We start from the raw sequence: 25,845 nt of genomic DNA on the forward strand, positions 1-25,845 counted from the left end.
GCTGACAATTTAATTTACTGTCTTTCCTGTATTGTTGCCAATTAATAATATACTGTATAATGTTCAAAAATGAAGACCTTTCTCGCTGACCCTAAGCTTTGGAAAGATAATAGAGACATATTATCAGCAACAATTAGTCTTGAGCTCCAATGGAATGCTGTGTATCTATGTAACATATCTACACACACCAAAACATACTAAAATTGCTGACATTTTGTAAATTGAATATAAACAATATGTAACCATATGTAACCTCTGAAAGGGGGACAAAGCTTTAGGTAAATGTTTCACAAAGGTTTTTACAAGGTTTTCGGGATCATACAATTTAATTGTCTTACAACCATGACAAAAATTGTTCTGAAATTTCCAATTGAAATCTCATTAGTGCCTTCAGTATGGACTTCACATTTATTTTGACAACTTCATGTGGAAACCAAAAAGCCTTGAGGACTTTCTTAAAAAGCTCAGTATGTTTTATAAGCTTTCCATTAGTTCTCATAAAGCCTCTCAATTTCCACAACTGGCCAAAATAATTAGATATGCCAAAGACATGGCATGGATCGGTGAACACATTTCTTCCTTTTACCTATTATCCAGGTCTGCATAAGAATCATTATCTCTGCCACCTGGGCTGAATGATTCAGACAACAGAATATTCAGAAACTTGATATTCCTACTCATTATATTAATGAGACTACAAAAATGGTGAGATCAGCATCTCTGACTGGGAAATCTGTCACCCTATCTGGTTCCTCACAATGACATTTCATTACATCATTTACAATCATGACTTCCCCTTTGCCAGCTATTAGTCTCTGATAACAAAGTAGCTGGATTTAGGGTTGCACACCTTATAAGGGCGACCAAGTTTCAATTTAATTTTTACTGGATGACAGTTTTCCATGAGTCATGTTGTTTACTTCTGTGGCCCAAACATCAGAATTTGTTGCCATTAACAATTCACTGGGTAAGCTCTCTGTGGTTCCTGAGTTTTCCTCCAAGGAACAAAAAGCCGTGATGCTATCCCATGTTTCCTCCATTTCACTCTGATAAGGGTCTCAGGGTGTTTTCACTTTTACCCCCTTTTTTGTTATCATTTACCACTTGCTCTCTTACAGCATCAGCACTAAATTCTATAATATCTGGAGTTAACAATTATACACTGATCCTAACCAATCAAATCGTTACATGACCATTGCTATCTCATTTTGACCAAACCTCCTTGTTACATTATAATGTGAAAAAACTTGCAATTGTAAATACTTTATTATAATTATATTTTGTATATTACCAGTTGCTATGCTCAGGGCATAACAGCCATAACTTTCTTCTTATCAGGTCATTCTCACCCCAACAAGTGTAGAAAGGAGGACACAAAATGTTCACAAGGGCACAGATCTGATAGTTTACACAAATCCACCTGTACATCCACAATATGTTTATTCAGTATTCCATGTTTTTGTATTTGACTTGCTAAAAATAATAACTTTTAGGTGGCTCTCTAGTGGAATAATCAGAAAGCCTCACCATTCATGCTACAGGTGTCTTGTTTCAGACCTCCTCTTTTTGGGTACGACAGTTTTTCAAAATGCAGAGTAGCCTAAAGTGTGGCAATAATGGCCCCCCTAGGTATGCTGTAACATTAGGATGCGATATTGACATTGCATATTGAACAGAACAGATTTGTACTTTTTGTAGGAAGGGGTATTGAGATCTTTGGCCCTGGGGAATTATTTTGGCCCCAAAGATCTTTGGCCCTGTTTTTCTTGAGCCAAATTCATTCAGATCAGTTAGTAGGTCTTCTATTTCTCACATTGCAAGGAACACAAGAGCATGTGCTCCAGACATAAGTCCCTGCTCCATACCAGTGAGTTTAGACTCAAAGTAAGTAAAACATGGAAAATGTGGAGTAGGCTCTCTCAGGAAGTAGTTTTAGCAGGTACAATAGATTGCTTTAAGAAAAAGCTGGATGCTTTTTTTTTACAAGCACATAATATAACTGGGTATGAAAGTTTTGAATTAAAGACAACAGAGACTGTTGATCCAGGCGACATCTGATTGCCTCATGGGTTCAGGAAGAATTTTTTTTTAAGTTTCCATTCCATGAGTTTTTAGAGTGAAGATTTTCAGATCTATGCATGAATTTCATCATCTACTGGCTCTATGCTTCCTTTTCATTTATTTCAGCATTGCTCCCAATGTTTCTCACAAGCCTTTAGCTTGAAAGATCCCTTCCCAGCATAATTCCTTTCAGTCCAGTAAACCTCCTACTACATACACAAACTGATATTTTCCATGAATTTAAAAAATTAAAAATCCCCCATTAGTAATTACAGACATAAAGATAAAGCATTCATAACAAGACCATTTTGAGCAGCACTGGCTTTCCATTCAGAGAATGGATGTGTCTTTACATGTGCCAGAATTAATGGTCAACTGTTTCTTTTACAGTCAGACCCCTGTCAGCCACTTACACTCTATTCTTTTGTGTAAAGCCATCTAAACCTCACAGGTAAGTAATACTGATGGAATACAGTCTCTTTACAGTTTAGATCACCTCCTAAACATTGACCTAGTGATGTTCTCACATACAGCATCTATTCCCAGATAGGCTGATTTATCCAAAAACTGCAGCAAACAATACCCACATAAAGAAGCGCATCTGGACTGCAAGAACATATTGTCACTTTCACTTCCAGTTGGGATGTATACCCACACTGTTCATCAGTCTCATACAACATTCATACAAAGTGTTATTTTATAGCAAGTAGTACAGTTCAGGTAAAAACTATGTCCAGTTCAGTGGTCTATGTGTCTGGTTTGACCCCATTCTTCTCAGCTGTTGTTCATCCAGGACTTCAGTCTTTCCTCATAACAGGGAACCAAACAAACTCTCCATGCTAAATGAATTCTCCTCTTACACCAAAAGAGACTTCTTGCGTTAGTTCCAGCTTTTATTGACATGTGTGAGAACAATCAAACAACCCCACAGGCTTGAACAGAGTGGGCAAATATGTGACAGGGTGTCACTGTACTTAACTGGAAGGGTGTAAGGTGCTGTTTATAGGACCCAGATTTAGGCATTTTATCAGTTAAAAGCTCAAGGTAAGGTTGGTTAGTTTTCTATAGCGATATTGGAAAACTGGAAAACCAGTGTAGGGTCCTGAGCTAGTCAGGGAAAAGATGGTAGGGGTCCTTGACTACCTGGTTCATGTTCAGGTTTTTCCTGCCTGTGCAGACTGATCACATGTGTACTATTTAACTTATATATAATATTCATATGTATAAAGTTTCTTTGTAGATGTACATCATGACCACTGCTACTACTACTTCATCATTACACCACTAAAGTGTCTGTACTGAGAAAACAGGCTAGATCTGCAAAACACATTAAGTAAACTTATCCCACCTTGTTGGGGCGAGGGGCTTAGTACTTATCTTCTTTTGTGGTATTAGAATACTGTTTATTAAATTGATCTCACCATCCTGTGGTTGTTGAGTCTTAGAATTTCTTTTCTAGTGGCAGCAAACATTTGTCTAGTGGCCTCTTGGTCAATTGATCTTGTGTCTGTGTTTTTCTTATTGAAAAAGTTTTTTTTAAACAAAAGAGAATTTGTAAATAAAAGTATGTTTTTATGAAATTTTATTGTCAAGTACCTTAAAAATCCCACTTTCTGGTCTCTCCCTTGGAGAATCTTTACTCCAAATAGGGAGAAAATACTCCTTTCTTTTTTATTGTCTCATTTGGGGATGTGGAACCTATTTATTCTATGATTGTTTAAGGGGTTCACATTTACTTTAAATAACGGGAGTAGTTTACAAATCAGAGCTTCTAGGAACAATTCCATCTGAAGGAGGAAACACAACAATTGTTAAGAGAGCCAGAGGGACCACCTTTTCAAGTCTGGCTAGTTGTGTTTTCTGCCTTCAGAGTCATGCTCTCTTAGATGCTGTCCTGAATAGATGGCTGGGGAAATGCAAATTGGATGTCTACTTTGACAGGGTGTCCTATTGCTTGGCTGGAAATGTGTTGGATAGGGTTTCTATAGCTCTCAGGGTAAGATGCTTTGTTCATTAAAAGCCTCCAGGGAACTGTGTGTTTGCCAAACAGTTGGCTTTTATGAAAATCCAGTGTAAAGGGTCCTGGAGCTGGCCAAGGAAGAAACTAGTTTTGGTTTATGCAAAAAAGACTTGCTTTTTGTTTAGAATGAGATAGTTAGTGGCCCAGTTTTGTTTTGTTGTTTTGTTGTTTTTCTTTTTTTATGCCACAAGCAATCCCCCACAGCAACCTCACACTACACTACCAGTGTAAAGTGTAGGCAATAGCTCACCTTTTAGCCCTGAAAATTTTCACAATTTAAAGCTGATCTAAACTTGGTGGGTGGTGTGATTCAAACATAATCTACAAATTTGCTCAGGATATTCAGCATTCATACTGATTATGTATACTTACCTGTGTACAGCCTCCCTTCAGCAATGATACGTCTAGACTACAGCCATAAAAGGTGCCATCTTTGCTGCCAGCTCTATGACCGACTTCTGTTAAGATGACAATCTTTTTTGAACAAAAAGCCTTTTTTTGGCAGGAGACATTGCATGTCACTTTTGTCAGTTACTGTATTTCCGCCTGATGACTTTGTTTTTATATATAGGTCCGTTGCAACTCTATAAACTTCAATTGGGTATGCTGTTACACTTTGGTTTTAGTGGAACTCTAGCACAATCAAGCACAATAAATGATCACAGTTACCATCTTATCATGTCCTGAAGAGGCCAGCAGGATACCATCCAAGGAGAAAGACAGAGACCTTAGCCAAGTCTCATGTCCAGTCAGGAGAAAGATGAGAGAGCCGTTCCACTGGTTCCACACACGAACAGTTTTGTCCCAGGATCCAGATGCCTGCAACAGTAAATAAAACTTGATGATGTTGCCACTATGTACACTATATTACATTTTTTAATAAATTTAAAGTAAATTTCCTATCCATTTTCAAATAATCCAAATGAATAATGTTCAAATAAATATTAATTATTTAAATAATTTAAATAAATAGTTAAATAATATTCTTACTAGTGTTAATCTGTTCTCTTTAAAATCATTTTTGTTATTAAGTTTTATTGGTACTGTAAAATGGAGGAACAATATTATGGATGGAGCATAAGAAGGGATCTGAGAATATTACCATGAATGTAGGAAACGTATTGAGGCACATGAAAGTATATATTTGTTTAGAATACATCTTGAGTTTATAATATTAATAATATTATTACTACTATTAATAATAAGCAGTATTTATATAGCACCAAAATTTTGCAGCACTGTATATTAAATAGGGGTTGCAAATGACAGACCAATACAGACAGTGACACAGGAGGAGAGGACCCTGCCCAGAAGAGCTTACAATCTCTGTGGTTGGTGTGGCCAACTCTCTGTGTGCTAGGTAGCAAGTGTGTCTGAGCTCCCACACTTTCACAACACCCTGGCCTGTGTGCCTCTGCAGGCCAGGAAACATGCCCAGTCCTGGGGAAAACCTTGGACCTAAGTCCCCTGTTAGAGAATTTGGAGAAGATTTGTTCCTCATTGAGGATTTATCCAAATCCATGAGGAGACTGTAACCAGCCATGGAGAAAATAACCAGCCAGGTAGTGGACAGACTGTTCTGGGTAAAGTCTGAGGAGAGAAAACCTGCAGCTGTGCAGAGTTTTTATGATGAGAGGAGAGAAGCCTGCAACCAAGCTCACAGCAGCAAAAAGAAAAAAGTTTAAAGATTATTGCTAGAACAGGATAAAGAGTTAAAAATGTTGAAAGTGATATTACAGGGGTGTCAAAATCAAACATTTAACAATTGCATTATATGCGGACGATGTCTTGTTGACATTCTTTACTAGCATTACCTAATGTGCATAAGGTGTTGGACTAGTATGAAACCCTTTCAGGGTACAAAATAAATTCAACCAAAATGGACGACCTACCAGTAAATATGCCAGATTCCTTAGTTCAGCATCTTAAAGGCCTCTATACCTTTATTTGGAAAGCCGATTTACTTAAACACCTGGGAGTTCATTTAACCCTCACCTACCATACACTATACAAAAGTAATTATGATCCACTGCTGCGAGAGGTTTCCTCCCTTTTTGTAAATCATTGCCAATTTATTGTTAAAATAATTGTTAAAATGTCTATCTACCGAAATGTCCATATCTATTTTCCATATTATTGGTGACAGTTCCTGAAGACACAAAGGACTGCAGACAACAGTACTAGATTTTATATGGGGATACAAAAAACACAGGCTCCCCAAAACAGTAATGTGCTCACTTTATTATTATACATTTTCCTTTTTAATGATTATTTTGGATATGGATTCTATCCTTACACTAGCCCCAACCTTATTATCTTTATTTTTTCACATATTGGAATTGACCTCAATTTTCTGGTTACATCTTGGGTTTGGTAAAGGAGGAGTGCTAATAATAATATTAGACTCTCCTTCCACTACCAGTTATAATTTGCCATTACCAAACACCAAAGTAGGTGTTCAACTCCAAGTACTTGAGATAACTCATTAATTGAACAAGTATTCGTAACATCACTTAGTTCTTCACTCGGAAGAATCCTATCATTCAATAGTGGTTTATTGCATATGCTCTCCACTAAACATTACCGCATGAAACACTTTGACATAGTAAGTTCACATTTATGTTATTATTTTGTCAACCCATTAATTTATAACTCATATTTTATGTACTTTCAGTTCTATCACACCTATTATCAAGTATTAGTTTTTTTCAAAAGTTTGTATGTTTTCATCTCTATGTATATTATCCATTTAAGACATAATCAATGTAATGGCTATCAAAAACATGTATTTCTTAGTTTATGTATTGATATGTTTATAGTTTATTTAAAACTCTGTCAATATATTTTTGTATTACCAATAGATCTGTATGTACTTTTTTTAAACCAGTTAAACTCATACGTGTCTCTTATATACCCTGAGGAAGCCTTATAGGCGAAACACGACGCGAACTGAGACTCCTTTGTCATTTTATCATATATGTTCTGTGTAGCATAGAAGTGTTATGTTTAGCACAGGCAACATAGGAGAACTGTGTTTAGTACAGCATAACTGAAAGGACTGTTTTTTGTTTTAACACTAAAAAATTCTTGCCAAAAAAATCCGCTTTTTCTCCTTCTCTCAATTTCAAGTACCGTAGATGTAGACTGATATCAGAGGCCTTATTCCTTACATATTTTCTTTACACCCCGGAAATTCTGGACAGTACAACATGCCATATGGCTCGCCCATGGAAAAAGGGTCCACTCTTCCATTATGACATCTTATGGCCAGATAGTACACCCCTGTACGAGAAGACTCCTGTCTTACCAGAAGATCCCCCAGAAGTTTCAAGTACTTGCTATCTTATTCTACAGTTACCTACAAATTCGACACTTTGCGCAGATTTTATTGAAGGATTGGGTGCCCCCCCTCCCCACCTCCTTTGAGAAGTGGTGTATGAGTGGGCCCTCCCAGAGAAGTTTATTCTCAGGAATTTACCAGGTCCTTCACATGGAGTCAAATTTATATTTGGAAAATATTATGGCAAGAAGCCCGGAAAAGTTTTAATATATAAAGAAAACATATAGCATAACCCCATCTGGCGAATAGTAAACTACTTACTAGAGGAGCTGTTTGAAAAGCCAATCCACCTGGACATATTGACCCACTTATTGGGACTGCTGGTCTGTAAGTTATCTAAACCCAACAAACGTTTATGGGCCAATATATTAAGGCAGCTAGATGCCGTATTTTCAAATATAGGACATTGGAGTCACCTCCACAAGAATGGCACTCCTTAATCATATTAAGGAATTACAGCACATTGAACAGCTCATCGCCAGGCTGTATCACCGACTGGACATGTTTGAAATTATCTGGACTGCATGGGAAACTTACATCTCAACTCCCTCAGGAATGTTAGATTTAAGACGGTCCTTCGGGAACGATCATCTCTGTGTAATGGTAATAATATAGGAGGTCAATTCCCAGTTGAACTATAGGCCCTGCCCACTCTCCTTTTCTTTCTCTAATCTCCCCAATCTCTTTTCTTCACTTTTTCTATTTCCCAGCCCCGGAACAACGACTACGGTCATGGCGCATTTTCAGCCCTGGTTAGCAGATTCCACATCAGCACATATGTACAAGATCTGCCAGCATCTGGTGACAACAAGGTTTGTGGGCTTCCTAGTGCTGGTAGCTCGGTGGCAGAAGGCAGGGCTGGGGTGCCTGAATGTACCATCCAGAGCCCTGGGAGAAGTAGTCCTACCACTAAGACCCTGCAAGGTCTGGTGGCTGAAGCAGGAACATCTGCGGTGGTTGCAATGCCTATGAAAGCTGCTAATATGGAAAATACTAGACTCTCTAGTGATGGAGGGACCCATTAGACATGTCTGTCAGGTAATATGATTGCTGAGCCCATAAATTAACTATGCAAATGTGAGTGAAAACATTGCTAGGGGCAACGCCACAGCACAGAATATTCGGCTAGCTTCTGAAATATGTGCAAATTCTTATGCTCCAATTGTGGGAGGAAGGAGAGATACAAATATTGCATATCATGAAAGACCTGTACCCTCTTTTAGGAAGCTGGTGCAAAAGAGGATACCACAGAAACTCTGTCCACAATTTTTAGGCCACAATTAGGCCTGTATGCATTTTGGAAAAGATATAAAGCTTATTTCAAAGATGATTCAAGCTGGGATGGCCTGATCCTGCTCATTGACCTCAGGCAAAGTTTATATAAACTATTTAATTTAACCATTCTTATTAGAAATGAATCCATCTCCACAGCAGATTTGTTGGTGTGGTTGGGAATGTATGGAGAGAAGGTAAGGAAAGTACATGATAAGTTTGCCATCTGGACAGGAGCGTGGTAGGTCAATTTAAGATTGAGAGTTCTAGGGAATGTGGTGCAGCATGACCTCCGCATTCATAGATCTTTTTACCCAGGAAAGCCTAGGCTGTACCACAAATGTGGAAAAAGGGCACTTTGCAGCATTATGGGTGGTGAGGAAGTGTTCTAGGGCTAGGACATCTTGCCAAGGACTGTAACATCAGGCGATGCAACCTCTGTGGCCAGGAAGATCACATATATGCCAACTGCCTGGAGGCTCTGAACAACCTGGCTCCTGAGGTAGTGGAAGATTTGATGTGTATGGACATGAAAGAGGATGTAAGTGGCGCAGTGAATGAAGCCTGATTGTCTGGAGAGATTTCCGTTGAGGGGCATATGAATGAGAATGTTCCCTTTTCTGTGTGTGTTGATGGGCCCCCTTGTGTTTCTGTCTCTCCGTCTGTGTCTGTTTCAGTTGTGCCTGGGATGCCAGACTCCAAGGAAAATTTTGGAAAACCAATCTATCCACCCTGTAGATTGGGTAGGAAGTTGGGGCAGGTGGAGAAGGAGAAGGCTGGAAAAGGTGATGGGTAAGAAAAGGAGTAGAAAAAGAACTTGGGGGAGGTAGCACAGAAAAATAAATATGAGGCATTGTCTGATGGAGTGGTGGAACCAATGATGAATTCAGGGGTCCATATTTAAAACGGTCAAGTTCTTCAAGTAGTTTGAGTAGAAGGAAGGCCAAAAAGCAGCTACTGCAATCATCTTGATGGCGGTGCTCGCTCCATTGAAAGTGGCAATCAATAATGTTGCCAGCATCAAATCTGTTAGCGTTCGTAATATGGCCTTATTTTTGCTCAGTTTGATACTGACATTCAGACCTGGCTAAGTTCTCAGGCCGATAAACATCTGGGAAAATACGGAAATGAGGTCCTCGGATCTTACTTCTGGTCTGATTTTACAGGACCTGAGATTCGTGCAGTGGAGATGGCGCAGAAGGCTTGATCAATTTGTCTCAGGAAAAAATAATCTAGAGGAGATTGCCGAAGTAAAACTCCTTTTGAAAGAAAACCAATATGACAGACAGGCCTCTTTGGTTCTGGAAAGGGATTATGGGAAATGCCACTTGCCTGACCCTTACCAGAATTGCAAACAGGACTCAGCAGTCTGTGGGGTGTCTGACTGACCATACAGGTTCCCTAGTTATATCCAGGGCAGGGATCGTGGATGTCATCAGAACACACTATGCAGATCTGCTGGGAGGAAAACCTTTTGATTGAGATGGAGTGTTTTATTAAGATCCACACCAGGTTTGTGAAATGTTTCATATTCTGGGGTGGATTTGACAGAACCAATCACAGCAGTGTGTCATGCTATAGATTAGCTGACCACCAAGAAATCGCATGGGCCAGATGGACTGGCAGCCAAGTTTTAAAAAAAGTTTTAAATCCAGTCTGGCCAGCTGGTTAGCTGTTGTTTTTAATGGCTGTTTAAAAGTGGGTTAGCTCCCTCCTTCCATGAGGCAATCTGCCGTGATTCTCAAAGGCGAAAGATTAATTAAACTGGCGCCCAATTAGACTTCTCAATGTCGATAGAAAAATCCTGGGAAAAATTTTTGTCTGGCGCTTGTCGTCGGTGGCAGGCGATCTTTTGTATAAAAAGCAGCACTGCTCTATTCAAGGTGGAAGTACATTCTCAGCAGTGTTATCTATCTGGGAGGCTTTGGAGAGATCCAAGGTTGCTGGTTGGAGGAAATATCTGTTGGCATTAGGTCAGGCGAAAGTTTCTGATTTAGTAAATCATTAATAACTCTGGTTGCTGCTTGGCAGATACGTCCTACATTCTACATTTATCGATTGACTAAAAATCCTCTATGAGGGGGCAGAAAGCTTCCCACTTGTTAAAGGCTGCATTGGTAAATCTTTTTGGGTGAGCGCAGGAGTGCGACAGGGATGCCCACCGGATCCCTTGCTATATGTATTCGCAATTGACCCCTTCATTCGAAGGCTAGAGAGTGGACCGTTGTGCGGGTTCCCTTTGACAGTAATTGCCTATACTAATGATGTATCAGTGATTATCTCTGGGACAGATGAGGTGTGGGTGGTAGTCTCACAGAGTGAACAGTATGCAAAGGCCTTGGATTCTAAGAATAACTGTGACAAGTGTTTACATACAGAACATACAGAACACAGTGATAAATGTATAAACTTCTTTTCCTCCAAACACAAAGAGTTGTTTCTTGTTCTTTGTGTCAAACTTACCTCATCCTCACTAAAGCACAGATGCCTCTCTCCTGCGCATGCGGGCAGTTCTAACACTGGGTGTGCCTCCGTTTCCAAGCTTTATCAATTCCGTCTAATCCGCTGGCCAATCAAAAAATAGCCTCTTGACCAGCCCTGGCTATTTATCAAGGTCACACACTGCACTTAGTGCTTGTGCAACGTGTCTCCATTGTGCTAAGTCCCTAGTCCTGTGAGCTAGTTACTGTTCTCCTGTGTTTTGCCCACCCTGTTGTGCCCAAGGACCGCAACCTGGCAGTAATCAGCGGCATAACATCCTCATCATCAGAAGCTCTGGAGAAAACCTGGTTACTGCTTAGACTCTGCACCTTGGACCTTCTCAGGACTCATATCACCTCCATGCAAGCCATAGCGCCCCATAGTGGTCATGTCTCTGACAGTTTGCACGAACCATGTTTTCCCCCCTTCCAGACTTCCGCAGATCCCAACCAACTAATCGCCCAAAGGCTTGACGCTCAGGAAGCTACTCAAACCCAGGTACTCCGCCACCTTCACCTACCACCCCACAACGATTTTCTGGGGATCCCAAGACCTGCCGTGGCTTCATTAACCTGTGCAATATACTATTTGAGCTTCAGCCACCAAGCTTCCCCTCTGGCTAAATTAGGGTACGTGATAACCCTGCTTTCTGAAGAAGCCTTGGCATGGGCGTTTCAACTCTAGGAAAATAATAATCCAGTCACCTGTAGCATTGAAGTTTTCCTGAGCCATTTTAGGAGGGTTTTTGATGAACCCACTCAGGGCTTCTCAGCAGCCAGGGCTCTCCTGTGCCTCCGCTAAGAGTCACTTATCGTGGGCCAGTATGCTGTTAAGTTTCACACTTTGGAGGCAGGGCTCACCTGGAACAATGAGGCCCTCCACGCTACCTTCTGGCAGAGCCTTTCTGACACAGGTTTCTTCTTTTTCCAAAAGAAGGATGGGACTCTCCGCCCTTGTATTGATTACTGTGGTTTGAATGACATAACTTTTAAAATTGCTACCCAATATCGCTTGTCCCTGAGCTCTTTGACCGTCTCCGTGGTGCTCACATCTTAACCAAACTGGACCTCCTAGGGGCTTACAACTTAATTCGAGTCAAGGAGGGGGACGAATGGAAGAAATCATTTATTACCAGGGATGGACATTATGAAAATCTGGTGATGCCCTTTGGTATCTGTAAAGCCCCGACTGTCTTCTAACACTTTGTCATCAAAGTATTTTGTGACTTTCTATACATCTGTGTTGTTGTCTATTTGGATGACATTTTGATTTTCTCTTCTGAATTGCCTACCCACAGACAGCATGTCCGTCTTGCGTTACAGAGACTCAGAGATAACTGACTCTACGCTAAGGCAGAGAAATGCCTGTTTGAATGCCCTCAGGTGCCCTTCCTGGGTTACATTTTTTCTAAGGATGGCCTCTCTATGGATCCTGAGAAGGTTACAGCTAACTCCAACTGGCCGCTACCCTGCGGTCTTAAGGCTACTCAACATTTCTTGGGTTTTACCAACTACTACCAGCAGTTTATCCAAAATTACTCCACGCTGGTAGCACCTATCACTGCACTGACCCGAAAGGATGCTTACCCTAACTGGCCCTCTTAGGCAATTGAGGCCTTTCATTCCTTGAAGAAAGTCTTTTTTTCTGGCCCAGCTCTGATTAGGCCAGATATTTCCAAGCCCTTCTCAATATAGGTTGATGCCTCCTCAGTCAGATTGGAAGCTATTCTTTTCCAGACTCCCACCGGAGCTTGACGCCCATGTGCGTTCTTTTCACAGACATTCCCCCCAGCAAAGAAGAATTACTCCATTGAAGACAGGGAGCTGCTGGCCATCAAACTCATTCTAGAGGAATGGTGCTATCTTTTGGAGGGCTCTCCCCACAAGGTCACTATATTCACTGACCACAAAAACCTCCAATACCTACATTCGGCTCGTCGCCTCTCCCCCGGCAGGCTCGTTGGTCTTTGTTCTTTTCCCATTTTGATTTTATAATTACCTTTAAACCTGGTTCCTCTAACTCCCGAGCTGATGCCCTCTCCTTCTCCTTCAATCCACCGGGTTCTGAAACCACTGCTAAAACAGAGTTTATTACCCCACCGGCCTGTATCCTTGCCTTGACCTCTGTTCAGGAATCTGCTATTTCTCCAGGTAAAACCTTGTTGCCTTCTCAAATCTGCACTAAAATATTACATTGGGCACATGACTCTAAACTGTCTAGCCACCCGGGCGTTCACAGAACTTTCACCCTTCTCTCCCGTCTGTACTGGTGGCCCAACCTTAGTAAGGATATGACGGACTATGTCAAGGCCTGTGCTGTATGTGCCTAAATTAAGTAGTCTACTTGTGTCCCAGCAGGTCCTCTTCTTCCTCCGCTCATTCCTAAGGAACCTGGTGTCTCCTGGATTTTATTGTTCATTGCTGTCCATTTACTACGGATCTTTCACCCTCCGATACCTGTACGGTCATTTGGGTGGTTGTGGATCGCTTTTCCAAAATGGCCCATTTTGTACCCCTCCCAGCTTTACTATCAGCAGCTGCGTTGGTTCCAGTCTTCATTCGTGAAGTTTTTAGGTTTCACGGTATGCCCACGCATATAAGTTCTGATCATGGGGTGCAATTTACCTCTCGCTTTTGGAAAGGCTTTTGCAGATCCCTAGACATCTCTGCCAACTTCTGCTTAGCCTGAACCACCATCTGAAACACGCAGCTCTCAGGCACAAAAAGTTTGCTGATCCGCGTCATTTTTAAAACATTGATCACAGTGATAAAAAAAAGAATCAAAATAATAAATTCATAAGTTTATCTTTTATTGTGCCCTTGTTTAGACAAATTTAAAAAAATATAATTTAAAAAAAAAAAGTTATTAAATTCATTATTTTTTTAATAGGTATTATTTATAATAATTTATTATATTTTAGTTTATGATTTGTGTTTCAAAGTTATCATACCCAGGAATTTCCACGCAAAACAATGTACTGCTTTTGACATAAAAAACGGACATAATCAGACCTCCAGGGAGGTTAAATGTCTCTTCTCAAGGGAGAATAGATTCTGTTCAGCTAATCTCTCCTCATAGCTAAGTTCCTCCATTCCTTTTATTAGTTTAGTTGCGCTTCTCTGCACTCTCTCCAATTCAACAATGTCCTTTTTGTGAACTGGTGCCCAAAACTGGACTGTATATTCTAGATGAGGTCTTACCAATGCATTGTACAGGGGCAAAATTATGTCTCAATCTTTGCAGTCTATCCCTCTTTTAACACAAGAAAGTACTTTGCTAGCTTTAGATACCGCAGCATGGCATTGCATACTGTTATTAAGTTTATGACCTACCAGAAACCCCAGATCCTTTTCCATTCCTGACTCCCCCAAATTTACTCACCCTAGACAGTATGAAGCATGTGTGCATGCTGTTAGCCCCCAAGTGCATGACTTTACATTTATCTGTATTAAATGTCATTTGCCACTTGGCTGCCCAATCAAACAGTACATCCAGGTCTGCTTGTAGATTATAGACATCCTGTATGGACCAAATTCCATTACATAGTTGGGTGTCATCTGCTAACAGAAATAAAACTTTTAATCCCAAACTCTATATATCATTTATAAAAATGTTAAACAGTAAAGGTCCTAACACTGAGCCCTGGGTACACCACTAAAAAACCCAGACCATTCATAGTATGAATCATTAATTAAAACTCTCTGGATGCGGTCTTTAAGCCAGTTCTCTATCCATTTACAGATTGAGTTTTCTAAACATATAGACCCTAACTTGCATATTACCTGTCTGTGGGTACAGTGTCAAATGCTTTAGCAAAGTCCACATAGACTATATCAACTGCTACTCCACGTTCCACCTGTTTACTTCCTCATAAAAAGAGAGTAAATTTGTGTGACAACTTTGGTCTTTCTTGAAGCCATGCTGACTATCACTTATAATATTATTTTCTAGCAGAAACACCTCCATGTGGTTCTTTATCAAACTCTCTAGGACCTTTCCAACTATGGACTTTAAACTAATCAGTCTGTAGTTACCTGGTAATGACTTTGCTCACTTTTTGAAGATAAGAACCACATTAGGCCTTACACCAATCCATTGATACCATGCCAGTGATTAAAGGGTCTCTAAAAATTTGAAATATTGGCTTTGAAATACCTGAGCTCAGCTCTTTGAGGATACATGGATTTAATCCATCGGGTCCTGGTGTAAATCATATTAATTTTGAGCCATTATGACTCAAGACAGTGATGTTGCTAATATGAATTTGGACTTGAGCTCTGCCATTTTCTTTTGTGTACCCAGTAAAAAAAGTGTTTAGTAAATCTGCCTTTTCATTATCCCCAGTTACCAACCCAGAGACATCCTTTAAGGTGCCTACATGTTCAGATCTGATCTTTTTGCTATTAATATATTTTATAAAAACTTTTGGGGTTTGCCTTACTTTCCTTTGCAGTCTCTCTTTCATTTTGAAGTTTTGCATATTTTATGTCTCTTTTACATGTTTTGTTATATTCTTTTTAGTCTTCAAATGATTCAAATGATCCTTCATTTTTTTTTGTAATGCCCTTTTCTTGTTCTTTATGACTTTTTTAACATCAGCAGTGAGCCACATAGGTTTTAATTTTAGTAATTTTAGCCTTTTTACACTTTTACCACATTTTACACAATACCAATTGGAATATGTTTTTCAGTGTGCTTGTGTAGAACAGACTTGAAATATTCCCATTTCTGTTCTGCATTCTTTGAAGACAATATTCTCTCCCAGTGCAAGTCACAGGGAGCCTCCCCTAATAATGGAAAGTTTGCTCCCCTAAAATGTTTTTATCTTACCTGTTTTGCTTCCTGTTTACAGCTTTCCTTCAAAGTAGAAGTTTGCAAAAGGGTGAGGAGGGCTCTTGGTATTCCCTGTTTCAGTCGCATGAGTTATATGGCCTGGGTATATGGTGCATTCGAGTCTCACAGAGATTTGATTTTGATACACTTTTTATAGTCAGTGCGGTGGTCTGATATTACACTTGGAATGCACAGTTTTAGATATGCATATGTAGAAAAATCCTTCCTGTTGAGGTGGTGGTGAATGATATTCTGCATGCAGTGGGGAAAATTTGGGGCCTGGTTGAGGGTGTGGGGGAATACCAGAAATTTGGAAGCATATGGAAGAAGGGAGATAGGACAGTAGCAAGAAAGTAGGGAGGGGTCTAGTGAGGGTTTTTTCAGGATAAGGAAAATATTATGGCATGTTTGAAAGCAGAACCAGTAGATACCAGGGAGGTTAAATAGTTTGGTTAGTGTGGGGGCCAGGGTGGATGAGTGTCCACAGAGTAGATCAGGGGGAATCGGAAAAAAACAGACAAGTAGTAAGATGGAGATGATAAGAAAAAAGAGAAGACTTAATCTAGAGTAACAGGGCTGAGGGAGGTTAAGAGGATATGACAGCGGAGAAATAATTTTGCTTGAATGTAAATAATCCACAATCATAGCAATGTATGTCTACTTGTAACAGTTGTCTGCAATAGGACTGTAGACATGAGAAAACCACACGGCTAGCTTCTACTTGACTAATCTTAATATACAAGGACTAGGTAATGCAGATTCCTTATTGGGCCTCCAGCTTACATAGCAATAGCAAATGAGAATACTGGTGTCAGATGTTCTAACTGGAGGTACATAGGTTATGCAAAACAATAAGGACTAGCACATAAATATTTAACAAAAATAGAATTATAAATCCATTTCATAAGTTGTAGTGCTGCTAAAACTGCATTGTAATTACATAGTCTACAGGTAGCCGAGAGAGGCATTAATACAACACAACAGTACAAAGAAAAGTTGCATGTGTATGACTTGCTGTAGTTCCAATACAGGTTTTCCAAAGCAAAATATTTTTACAATTGTGTAGGAAAATTATTTAAATGACAAACTGATTCAAATATTCATTCATACATGCATTTTCTTACCAGCATCCCAGACACAGAGAAGCACACGCAGGTTATGTTGCCATTATGTCCTTTTAATATTCTGTCTGTCCTATCACCGTGTACACTCCATATTCTAACTGTATAATCCCAGGAACCTGTAGCCTAAAAGACATATTCGTAACACACTTAATATTTAAATCATTCTAGCCTCCTAACAAAGAACTAGGCTAGATTCAAATTAATAATCTGATATTTTCTGTTAGTATAATGCTATGTGAGAATACGATATCCATCCTAGTATTGTTAGACTTCAATAAACAACATGTTGCATGTAGTTAGTTTAAATCAGACAAAAGTTAAGGTATGCATTCACTAGATTACTTTGCATGTCACCTAAGGTGAACAAACCTGATCATCTCAGGTGAAGAATCTGAGTGTACATGAGTCCTCTGACATCATTTAGCTATCTGGAAGAAAATGTTGTGGGGTGCCTTGAGCTTGTTTCCATGGAACTTTAATGTCTGTATGCAACTGAAGTAATGTGCAAAGGAAGCTACAGGATTCATTTCACTCTCCACTGTCAGAGCTGACAATCTTCTATGATTTTAAACTTTATATAAATTACCCCACTGATTACCCAGCAACAGAGTTCATTAGGAGCTTGTTTAAATTCTTGTTTATGTTAATATTATTTGAAAGAGCTTGACGTCTTTGTAAAGTTTGTAATCATTTTTTAATTTTTTAAAATATTTTTATTTTATTTTATGTTTCGAAAGGCATTTTAAACAAGACCATAGGTAAAGGGTCCATTATTGCCTGACAAAACAAAAATATAAACACATAAAACTTCAAAAACTGCAGGGTTTATGAGCATTTATAAGCATTTATACAACTTTGCTGCATGCTGTAGTGTATAAGAACATGGGAAAGAATAGTATTTCATGAAAACAGAAGACAACATTATCAGCACAGGATTCTTGCCTAATTGTGACAGCACTGTCACAACATGTTTGAAAACCAACATTTCAGGTCACGCAGGATACCTTCCTCAAAGCAACATATTGAACACTCAAAACACATAATTTCAAACGTGCCTACCTGTCTTCCTAAACCCTCACTACTTACCCACCATTCCATTTGCCCTACTCCTATTGTGTGCTGCTTACCCCACCTCTTAGATTGAAAGCTCTCCTGGGCAGGGCCATCTCCTCTTCCTGGGCCTGCTTTATTAAAGTTCTCCAAGGCTGGAGAAAATACACTTTCATCAGTGAAGCTGGGTGATACAGCAAACCTGGAATGGGTTTCTGTAAATCACTTGGTATTTGTTGGCAAATGTTTTCAATCCTGAACCAGATCCATTCCAGTGTTGCTGGATCACTCAGCTTCACTGATGAAAGTGTATTTCCTCCAGCCTTGGAGAGCTTGAATAAATCAGGGCCCCTGGCACACTGTTTATCATTTGCAACCCCTATTTAATGTACACCGCTGTGCAATATGTTGTTTTTTTTGTAATTACTAAACTTTAAAAACAGTTTAATCATTTAATATTAAATTAAGCAAATCAAACACTTAAAAACCTAACGAAATGCCCCTTAACACCTGTATTCCCACCCCTTGCTAACCCCATAGTCCCGCCCATCTAGACTTGATCAATCACCCAAAGGTGGAAATCAGTAAATGTACAAAACAGCATATATATGTGTGTTACAAGTAAAACAGCACAATTATTTCTAAAAGTAATTTAATTGAATCCCTGTAACAATGGATTCCATATTGCATATGCCATAAGACCAGTCAGATGTATTTCTGCTTTAGGCAGATTTCGATCAAATGCTTATTACATTTTGGTATTGGTAGTTTAAATGCAGTGTTTAACCCTGAGTAAAATGTTCTATGAATATGTAAATAGTTGAATATCCATAGTTATATTTTAGTAATTTTAGACCCAGCATACTAACCATTTTATACATTAGCAACTCTAAACCCCATTTTGTGATCATAAATATGAATCAATAATATATCCAATATTTTTTATCTTATAGGAGTGAATAAAAGCATCTTTATCTACTCTTAAAATTACATTACACAAGCATGATGCAGTTAAGCTCTACCACTGTTTAACCAAAGCCATACTAAACCTGCCATACATTTCATCTAATCAACAGCACCTATGCTGTTTGTGGGAACCCCTTTATTCATATATGTAACAAAATTCTAATTTTTGTGGATACAGAATGTGTGCCTTCACTGTTCTGCAAAGTAGTGTTCTGCTTGTTTATATTGGATCACCAAATGCTTTTGCTCTACTGAGAGCCACTTTTCAGAACTATAAATTAACTTCAGAAGTGGGAACACAAAGATCCCAGAATCTGTGACCAACTTACCTTGGCACACCCACTACTACACACAGTCCCTCAAATTTAGATGAAAAGCACAGCAGTTGAATGTTTTCTTTACTTGTGAATAGGTCCTCCTTTGGTTGTCTTCACCGAAAGTAAATAATTTTTGTGAAGGAAGACTTTCTGGTTTAGAACCCATTTCCACACAAGCAAAGTCATTTGCTGAGAAAATCTGCACTGAGCAAAACTGTTGCCATGGGAGCATTCTAATGGTTTCTGCTAAGGGGTCAGCTATGAAATCTTTAACTGTTCTAAAAATTGTGAGGGGACTTTCTCTGTAACCTTGCACTGAAATTAAGCAGAAAATAAAAAGGGTACTGCAGCACCCGATTAAATTTTAGGGACAGACCACCTTTTTATCCAAAGGATCCATAAGTCTGTTTGGTCAAAAGGGAGGAGTTTTCTGTTAACTTAAACTTCTACATCAATTTTAGGACATTTATTACAGCATTGTATAAGCAAAAGTACAGTATTATAAAAAATATATTTTTTCAGGGCACACTTGAACAGAAAAGTAAATTAAAAAAGAAAAACATGTCATTATTGCATTTAGCCTATTCTTCAAATGTTTGAGAGGACAGGGAAATGATGAGGGGAGGGGCGGTGATTGTAGAAACTCAATTGGGTAAATTGTTATTAGAAAAACTACAAAGTTAAAAGTGCATTTTCTTGAAAACTAGAAAACCTAACTAAATATAGGCAAAAAGAAGCAAAGTTAAAAGAATGCACCACCGTTTACATTGTAAAATTATATTTGAGCTGGTACAGCTTTAACCAGCTTTCTGATCACAGCCATCCCAAAAACTCTGACCCTTGTCACGGCCTCATAAAGTCTACATGACACCTAACCTGGAAAACCAGATTATCCAGTCAGCTTAGATCTTTCCAGCTTGCTCCCAGTGTTCCTTGATCTTTTTTTCTGGCCTTTGTTAATAGAACAGGATAGTAGAAGCTCTCAGGAAGGAATGGGGCTTTTTTTTCAAGGAAGCAGGACTCCATAATTAACCAGCAGTCACGTGCTTGATTGAGGATCCCCCTCACACTATCCTCTGGATCCAGGGAATCAGGCCCTATTTAAGGCTTTACCCACTAATATGGATCTGGTAGCCAAATCATAAAAGCTGAAGCGGTTCATGGGAAGGAAAGCGTAGTTATTAAAAAGGATATTTCACATCTAGCTGAAAGCAGTCGGAGACTGCCAATTACAACATTTAAGGTGCGTACACACTTCCAATTTTTATCGTTCAAAACGAACGACGAACGATCGATTGGGCAAAAAATCGTTCGTAAAAAAGTAACCAACGACGCCGACGAACGAGGAAAGTCGTTGGAAACGAACGACCGGACCGGCGGATCGGATTGGACGACGATCGTTGAACATCGTTCGTGTGTACAGTCGTTCGTTGATCGTCCATGGTCTGAGCATGCGTAATGAACGAACGTTCGTTCACTTTCCTGTCGTGCACATAGTTCCTCTATCGTTTAAACGATCGTATCTATTGTGTGTACAATATCTACGAACGATCGTGTCGTTATCTCTATGTGCAGGATCAGTGCTATACGATCGTTCGTAGATATCGTGCAGGATCGTTCGTCGTTCGTTTTCCAACGATAATAATTGAAAGTGTGTACGTAGCTTTAGTCTCTTCTCAACAAGCAGTGTGGGGAGAAAGGTCAGGAAAACTTTGACAGGACATTACTTTTCTTCTAATGGGTCCCCAAAAGCTTTAACTATGCAACACATACTAAAACCTTTTTTGTATAAAGATAACTAAAAGGAACATTGAGGGGTTTCATTTAATTGTCCACTAACAAGGGTATTCCTTCTTTTTTGAAGACCCCCTAACTTCTTTAAATTCCTTGATTTTGAACCACTCCCAGTTCCTTTTTGGGTTTCAACGTACTTACTTCTTGTTAAAGGACCTCTTAGGCCTTTAGAGGTGTCCAGGAGGTTGATCCAGAAGATCTCAAATCCGTCAGGCTTTAGCGTTTAACATTAACTGTCTACTAATTATCGCCTACTGACCTACCACATTTTACTTATAAATTACACACAATTACCAATAGCCTTATCCAGGCCCTTTAGCCAGACCTTTCATCCTTCTACAACAGCTATGACATTGCTCTGTGCAAACAGCTCTTAACATAGGCTGCAGTCCTGGCTTAGCTGGCCTGTTCCAGAGAAATAATATATTCTAGGTCCACAGCTGTTTTTGCTAATCCCACTAGTACTAAATCTTTTTTTTTCTTTTTAAAAAAAGGTTTTTAAGTTTTTAAGGAAGATAGGCAAACATCAAACCAACCAATAGTAACAATAGAAAAACAATAATGATAAAGAAAAAGGAAAATCGTAATCCTCTGAGAAGGGAGAAAGGCACATATGTAATACAAGGTACAATAGAAAACAATTACAAATACAGTAAGTGCGCTTACATACATGACAATATACAAAATATAACAGAACAAAAAAGGAAAAGAAAAAAAGAAAATCTACAGAGTGGACAAAGACAGGAAGGGAGAATGGTTACTGGGGATTGGGATTCCTTTGCCCTGTTAGACATTGTGAGTCTGTATAGCAGGGGAGCTAGTGATACATTGGAATATGTAAAAATCTGACAGCAAATAAGACTCCCACAGTTCCCTGATTGCCAAATGCCTCTGCAGGTGATTGTATAATCTAGCAGTGGGATGTTCCATGAGTTGAGCATCCTGGAGTAGAGCTCAGACAACCCAGGAGGAGAAATTGATTTCCAGTGCTTCATGATAAGGCATCTGGCAGCTGTCAGCATATGTGTAACCATCTTTTAACTTAACTTAGAAAGGGTGTTTAATGGCGACCTAAAAGATGGATGACCACAAGCAGAATAGAAGTCTCCATCAACTTACTGTTAAGGGTATTAATCATTGTCCAGTAGGGAACAATAGTAGAACATGCCCAAAATATGTGGTACAGCATACCCACTCCAAAATGGCACCTCCAGCATATGTTTCTTAGGGAATATAGTGAGCAGTTTGTCAGGAGTAATTTCTTATATAGTTTACAGAGTGAGCCTTTTTTGGCATTTCTACCTAATATCTTCTAAATTTCTAATAGTAATTCCCTTCCTAGAATGTGTTCCCATGTCTGCATTTAAAGATGTTTAACAAAAGGAGATGCTGGTTATGTATTCAACATTATATAAATTTCAGAATTAGGGCCATTCTGGGAGAGACCTCTAGCACATATCTGTTTAAATGGGGTAAAGTGAAAGAATATCAGGTCTTTGTTAATTGTGCATAATGTCCTATTTGGAGGTAGCTATAAAAGCAGATTGGGGAGTGGGAAATCAAACTTCTCTTGTAGGTCCTGAAATGAGAGGAGTCATCTAGTGCAAGGGTGAACTAGTTAGCCAAAATGAAAAAGAAATATAGACTGACAAGGATGAACCAATAAATACGATAAATTCTTAGGAAGTGTGGTGTTTTACAGAAAAGAGGTAAGTAAAAATGCAGAGGCAGTAGCTGGAACTTCTGTTTTCAAGTGAGAGAGATATGCCAAGTGAATTGCATAAAGCCTATTAGTAAGTGCTCTACTGTTCTATCAGAGGAGTTCCATAAGTAGGAGTTTGGATGTTATGGGGCTATCCAAAGTTTCTCAATTTCAATCCAGTGGTTGAAGAACTGCAAGGCGGACCAGGAGGTCAAGGGATATATATGGGTAGCATGGTAATATTTAGAAAAATCATGTACACCCGAGCCCCCTCTTTCTCGTAGCAACCATAGAACTGTCTTAGGTAGTCGGTGATGCTTAAGTCCCCAGATAAAGTCAAGAGTCAATGCCTGTAGTTGTCCAAGGGCTGTACGTGGTACTGAAATAGGGAGTGTTTAAAATAGTGAGAACAATCCAATACCCTGTGTAGGTTAGGAAGAGTGATGAGGTGATTTGTAAGGGTCAAAAGGACGTCATCATCTTACAAAACTATGGTAAATGTTTTAGCCTGAATGAGCACTCCCTCATGTTGGGATGCTGGCAAAGGCGTACTGCTCATTGATCAAGTTTATTTAAAGCAATAATATCTATTTCAGCTATCATAAAAGGTGCGGACAGATATTGCAATTGTAACCGAATTTAAAGAGATGGAATTCAAAAGATTTCCTATGGAACCATCTGTCGGCTGGAACGTATCACTATCATCTTTTAAGTTATAAAGACTCTTGTAATAGTTACAAAAAGCTTCCGCTATACCTTGAGGGCTAAAAGAACATTTATTACTAACAGGGTCTAGAATAGAAAAAAATAATAGATTTGGTTCTCCTAAGTTTAATTTTTCTGGCCAAGTATGCTCCCTGTTTGTTACCCAAAAAATATTGAGTGGCTTTCAGTTTCTTAATGTATGCATCATATTTAAAAAGCAAAAGAGATTTAGGTTGCATCCTGTCTCTTAAAAAAAAAAGTCAAAACAAGAGTACGAAGTGGAGTAAGGAGTCACGTTGAAGTCGCCACTTATAAGCAGTGCCCCGTGTTTAACTTTATTAACCAATTTAAATAGCTTCCTCAAAGGAATGTTGATTATAATTTGGGGCGTATACCTTCACCAAGGTAAATATTTCTGCACTGATCCTGCAAATCAGAATAAGGAACCCGCCATCTTCTCCAGCAATATGATTAAGATATTGGTAGGAAACAGGAGTCTCTCACCACAATTTAAAATCCACATTTCTTCTTGGGTATACTTGCTATATAGGTATGTGAGAAAGACCTCAACTTCCATTTGGGCAGTTGAAGGCTTTGTAAATGAGTTTCCTGGATAAATATAATATCCGACTTCAAACTTTGCATTTTTTTAGATAGTAGATTTCTTTTAAATAGGCTACTCAGACCTCGAACATTCAAAGAAATAAAACGTGTCATCTTAATACCATTTGGATATGATAAACCAGAGCTGTGTAGATTCTTTCAACAAAGATAAAACTTGAGACGTCGAGCCATCTTCCAACAAAAAGACAACTGCTTGACTGGTATATTAAAAATATGAAAAAGAAAAACTTAAAGAGAAAAGTTAAGAAAAAAAAATGTCCCCATGGTTAACAACCAGGTGTATCGGGCAACAGAAAGCCATACTGGCTGGATATAAAATATAGTCAGTCACAGTCACAGTGAGGGCTAAATTATAGAGAGTGATCCCTCCATCCCAATTCAGGTCCACTCATGGGACACTTTTCTCGGAGATGTAGGCAAATGGTGTTCAGGATCGGGATTATCCATATTCCATCCTTGAAGGAGCTGCCGACCCATTTCCACTGAAAAGACTGCATGTGTTATGCCATTATAAGCTATCAAAAACTTAGTCGGAAAACCCCAACGATAGGTGATCTGATTATCAGGCAATATTTTAATAATAGGTGACAATTTTCTCCGATTTTGAATAGTCAGAGCAGATAGATCAGTGAACATTTGAATATTACGAAATTGTTGGTAAGGGAGGTGTTTTCCTGGCTGCCGCCATAACTTTTTCTTTAATGTGAAAGAAGTGCATTAAAGACTGACAGGATCATTACTTGATCCTTGGAGTTTATATCAGGTTAATATGTTCCTAGTCAAGGACTGAAAAACCTAGTAAATATTTTTATATCAGAATTGAGGAGGTCAATGGAGAGATAGCTAGAGAGAAGTTGCGAATCCATCACAGGTTTTGAAAACTCTGATATGTAAAAGTGTTGCATAGTCTGGGGAATAGGGGCTCCTTCCAGAAAACCAATAAACAGAAAAGTCAAATGTGGAACAAGCATAGGACAAAAAGTTTTTCAGTAAAAATATGGAAGGCCATCTGGTCTCGACACCTTATGAGATGGTAAGGCTTTTATTGTAGCTTCAACCTCTTCTTAAGTTACAATCTTATTGGGGCTTCAGCGGAGTCTTCTGGGTAGGTAAGGAACATCAGTATAGGTGTTCATGAATACATGAAATGAGGGAAGATTGATCATCTTTTTGAGAGTCATGTACTGATGATGTGTATAGACTAGTATAATCTCCAAACGTCTGGGCTACAACTTCTGGGTCATAGTGGTGGACAAGGCCATCAGATTTGATTTTGCAACTTGGTCTTGTATCTAAGGTGCTAAGAGGAAGTCTGCTTTATTCCCTCTGACATAGAAACATTGGCACAGCAACTTTAAGGATTTTTCTACTTTATCTAGTGCCAGTTCTTTGAGCCGACATCCTGTGTCAACAACCTTACAAAGCAGGCTTATAGAAGAATCTGCGTATAGAGGCTGTTCTAACAGAGCTAAGGATGCTGTAGGCTGCTCATATAGGGTTACTCCATAAGGCTTCATAACGTTTTTTAAATAGTTCTGCATTGAGTACTATTGGAA

At 39.1% G+C, this 25,845-nt stretch overlaps 1 protein-coding gene across 6 annotated transcripts in view; it reads right to left on the bottom strand.

The window, feature by feature from the left end:
- Window positions 1-25,845, bottom strand: part of LOC140343672 (golgin subfamily A member 1-like) — a 322,269-nt gene that overhangs the window by 6,437 nt on the left and 289,987 nt on the right. For all 6 annotated transcript variants that reach the window (XM_072430480.1, XM_072430483.1, XM_072430478.1 and 3 more), the window contains 2 exons: window positions 17,132-17,254; window positions 4,751-4,900 (listed from right to left, as the gene is read on the bottom strand). In XM_072430480.1, the coding sequence (XP_072286581.1) occupies window positions 4,751-4,900; window positions 17,132-17,254 (273 nt within the window). The remainder of the gene's footprint in view (window positions 1-4,750; window positions 4,901-17,131; window positions 17,255-25,845) is intronic.

The sequence above is a fragment of the Pyxicephalus adspersus genome, chromosome Z, assembly GCF_032062135.1.
Source record: "Pyxicephalus adspersus chromosome Z, UCB_Pads_2.0, whole genome shotgun sequence".
NCBI classification, from domain to species: Eukaryota; Metazoa; Chordata; class Amphibia; order Anura; family Pyxicephalidae; genus Pyxicephalus; species Pyxicephalus adspersus.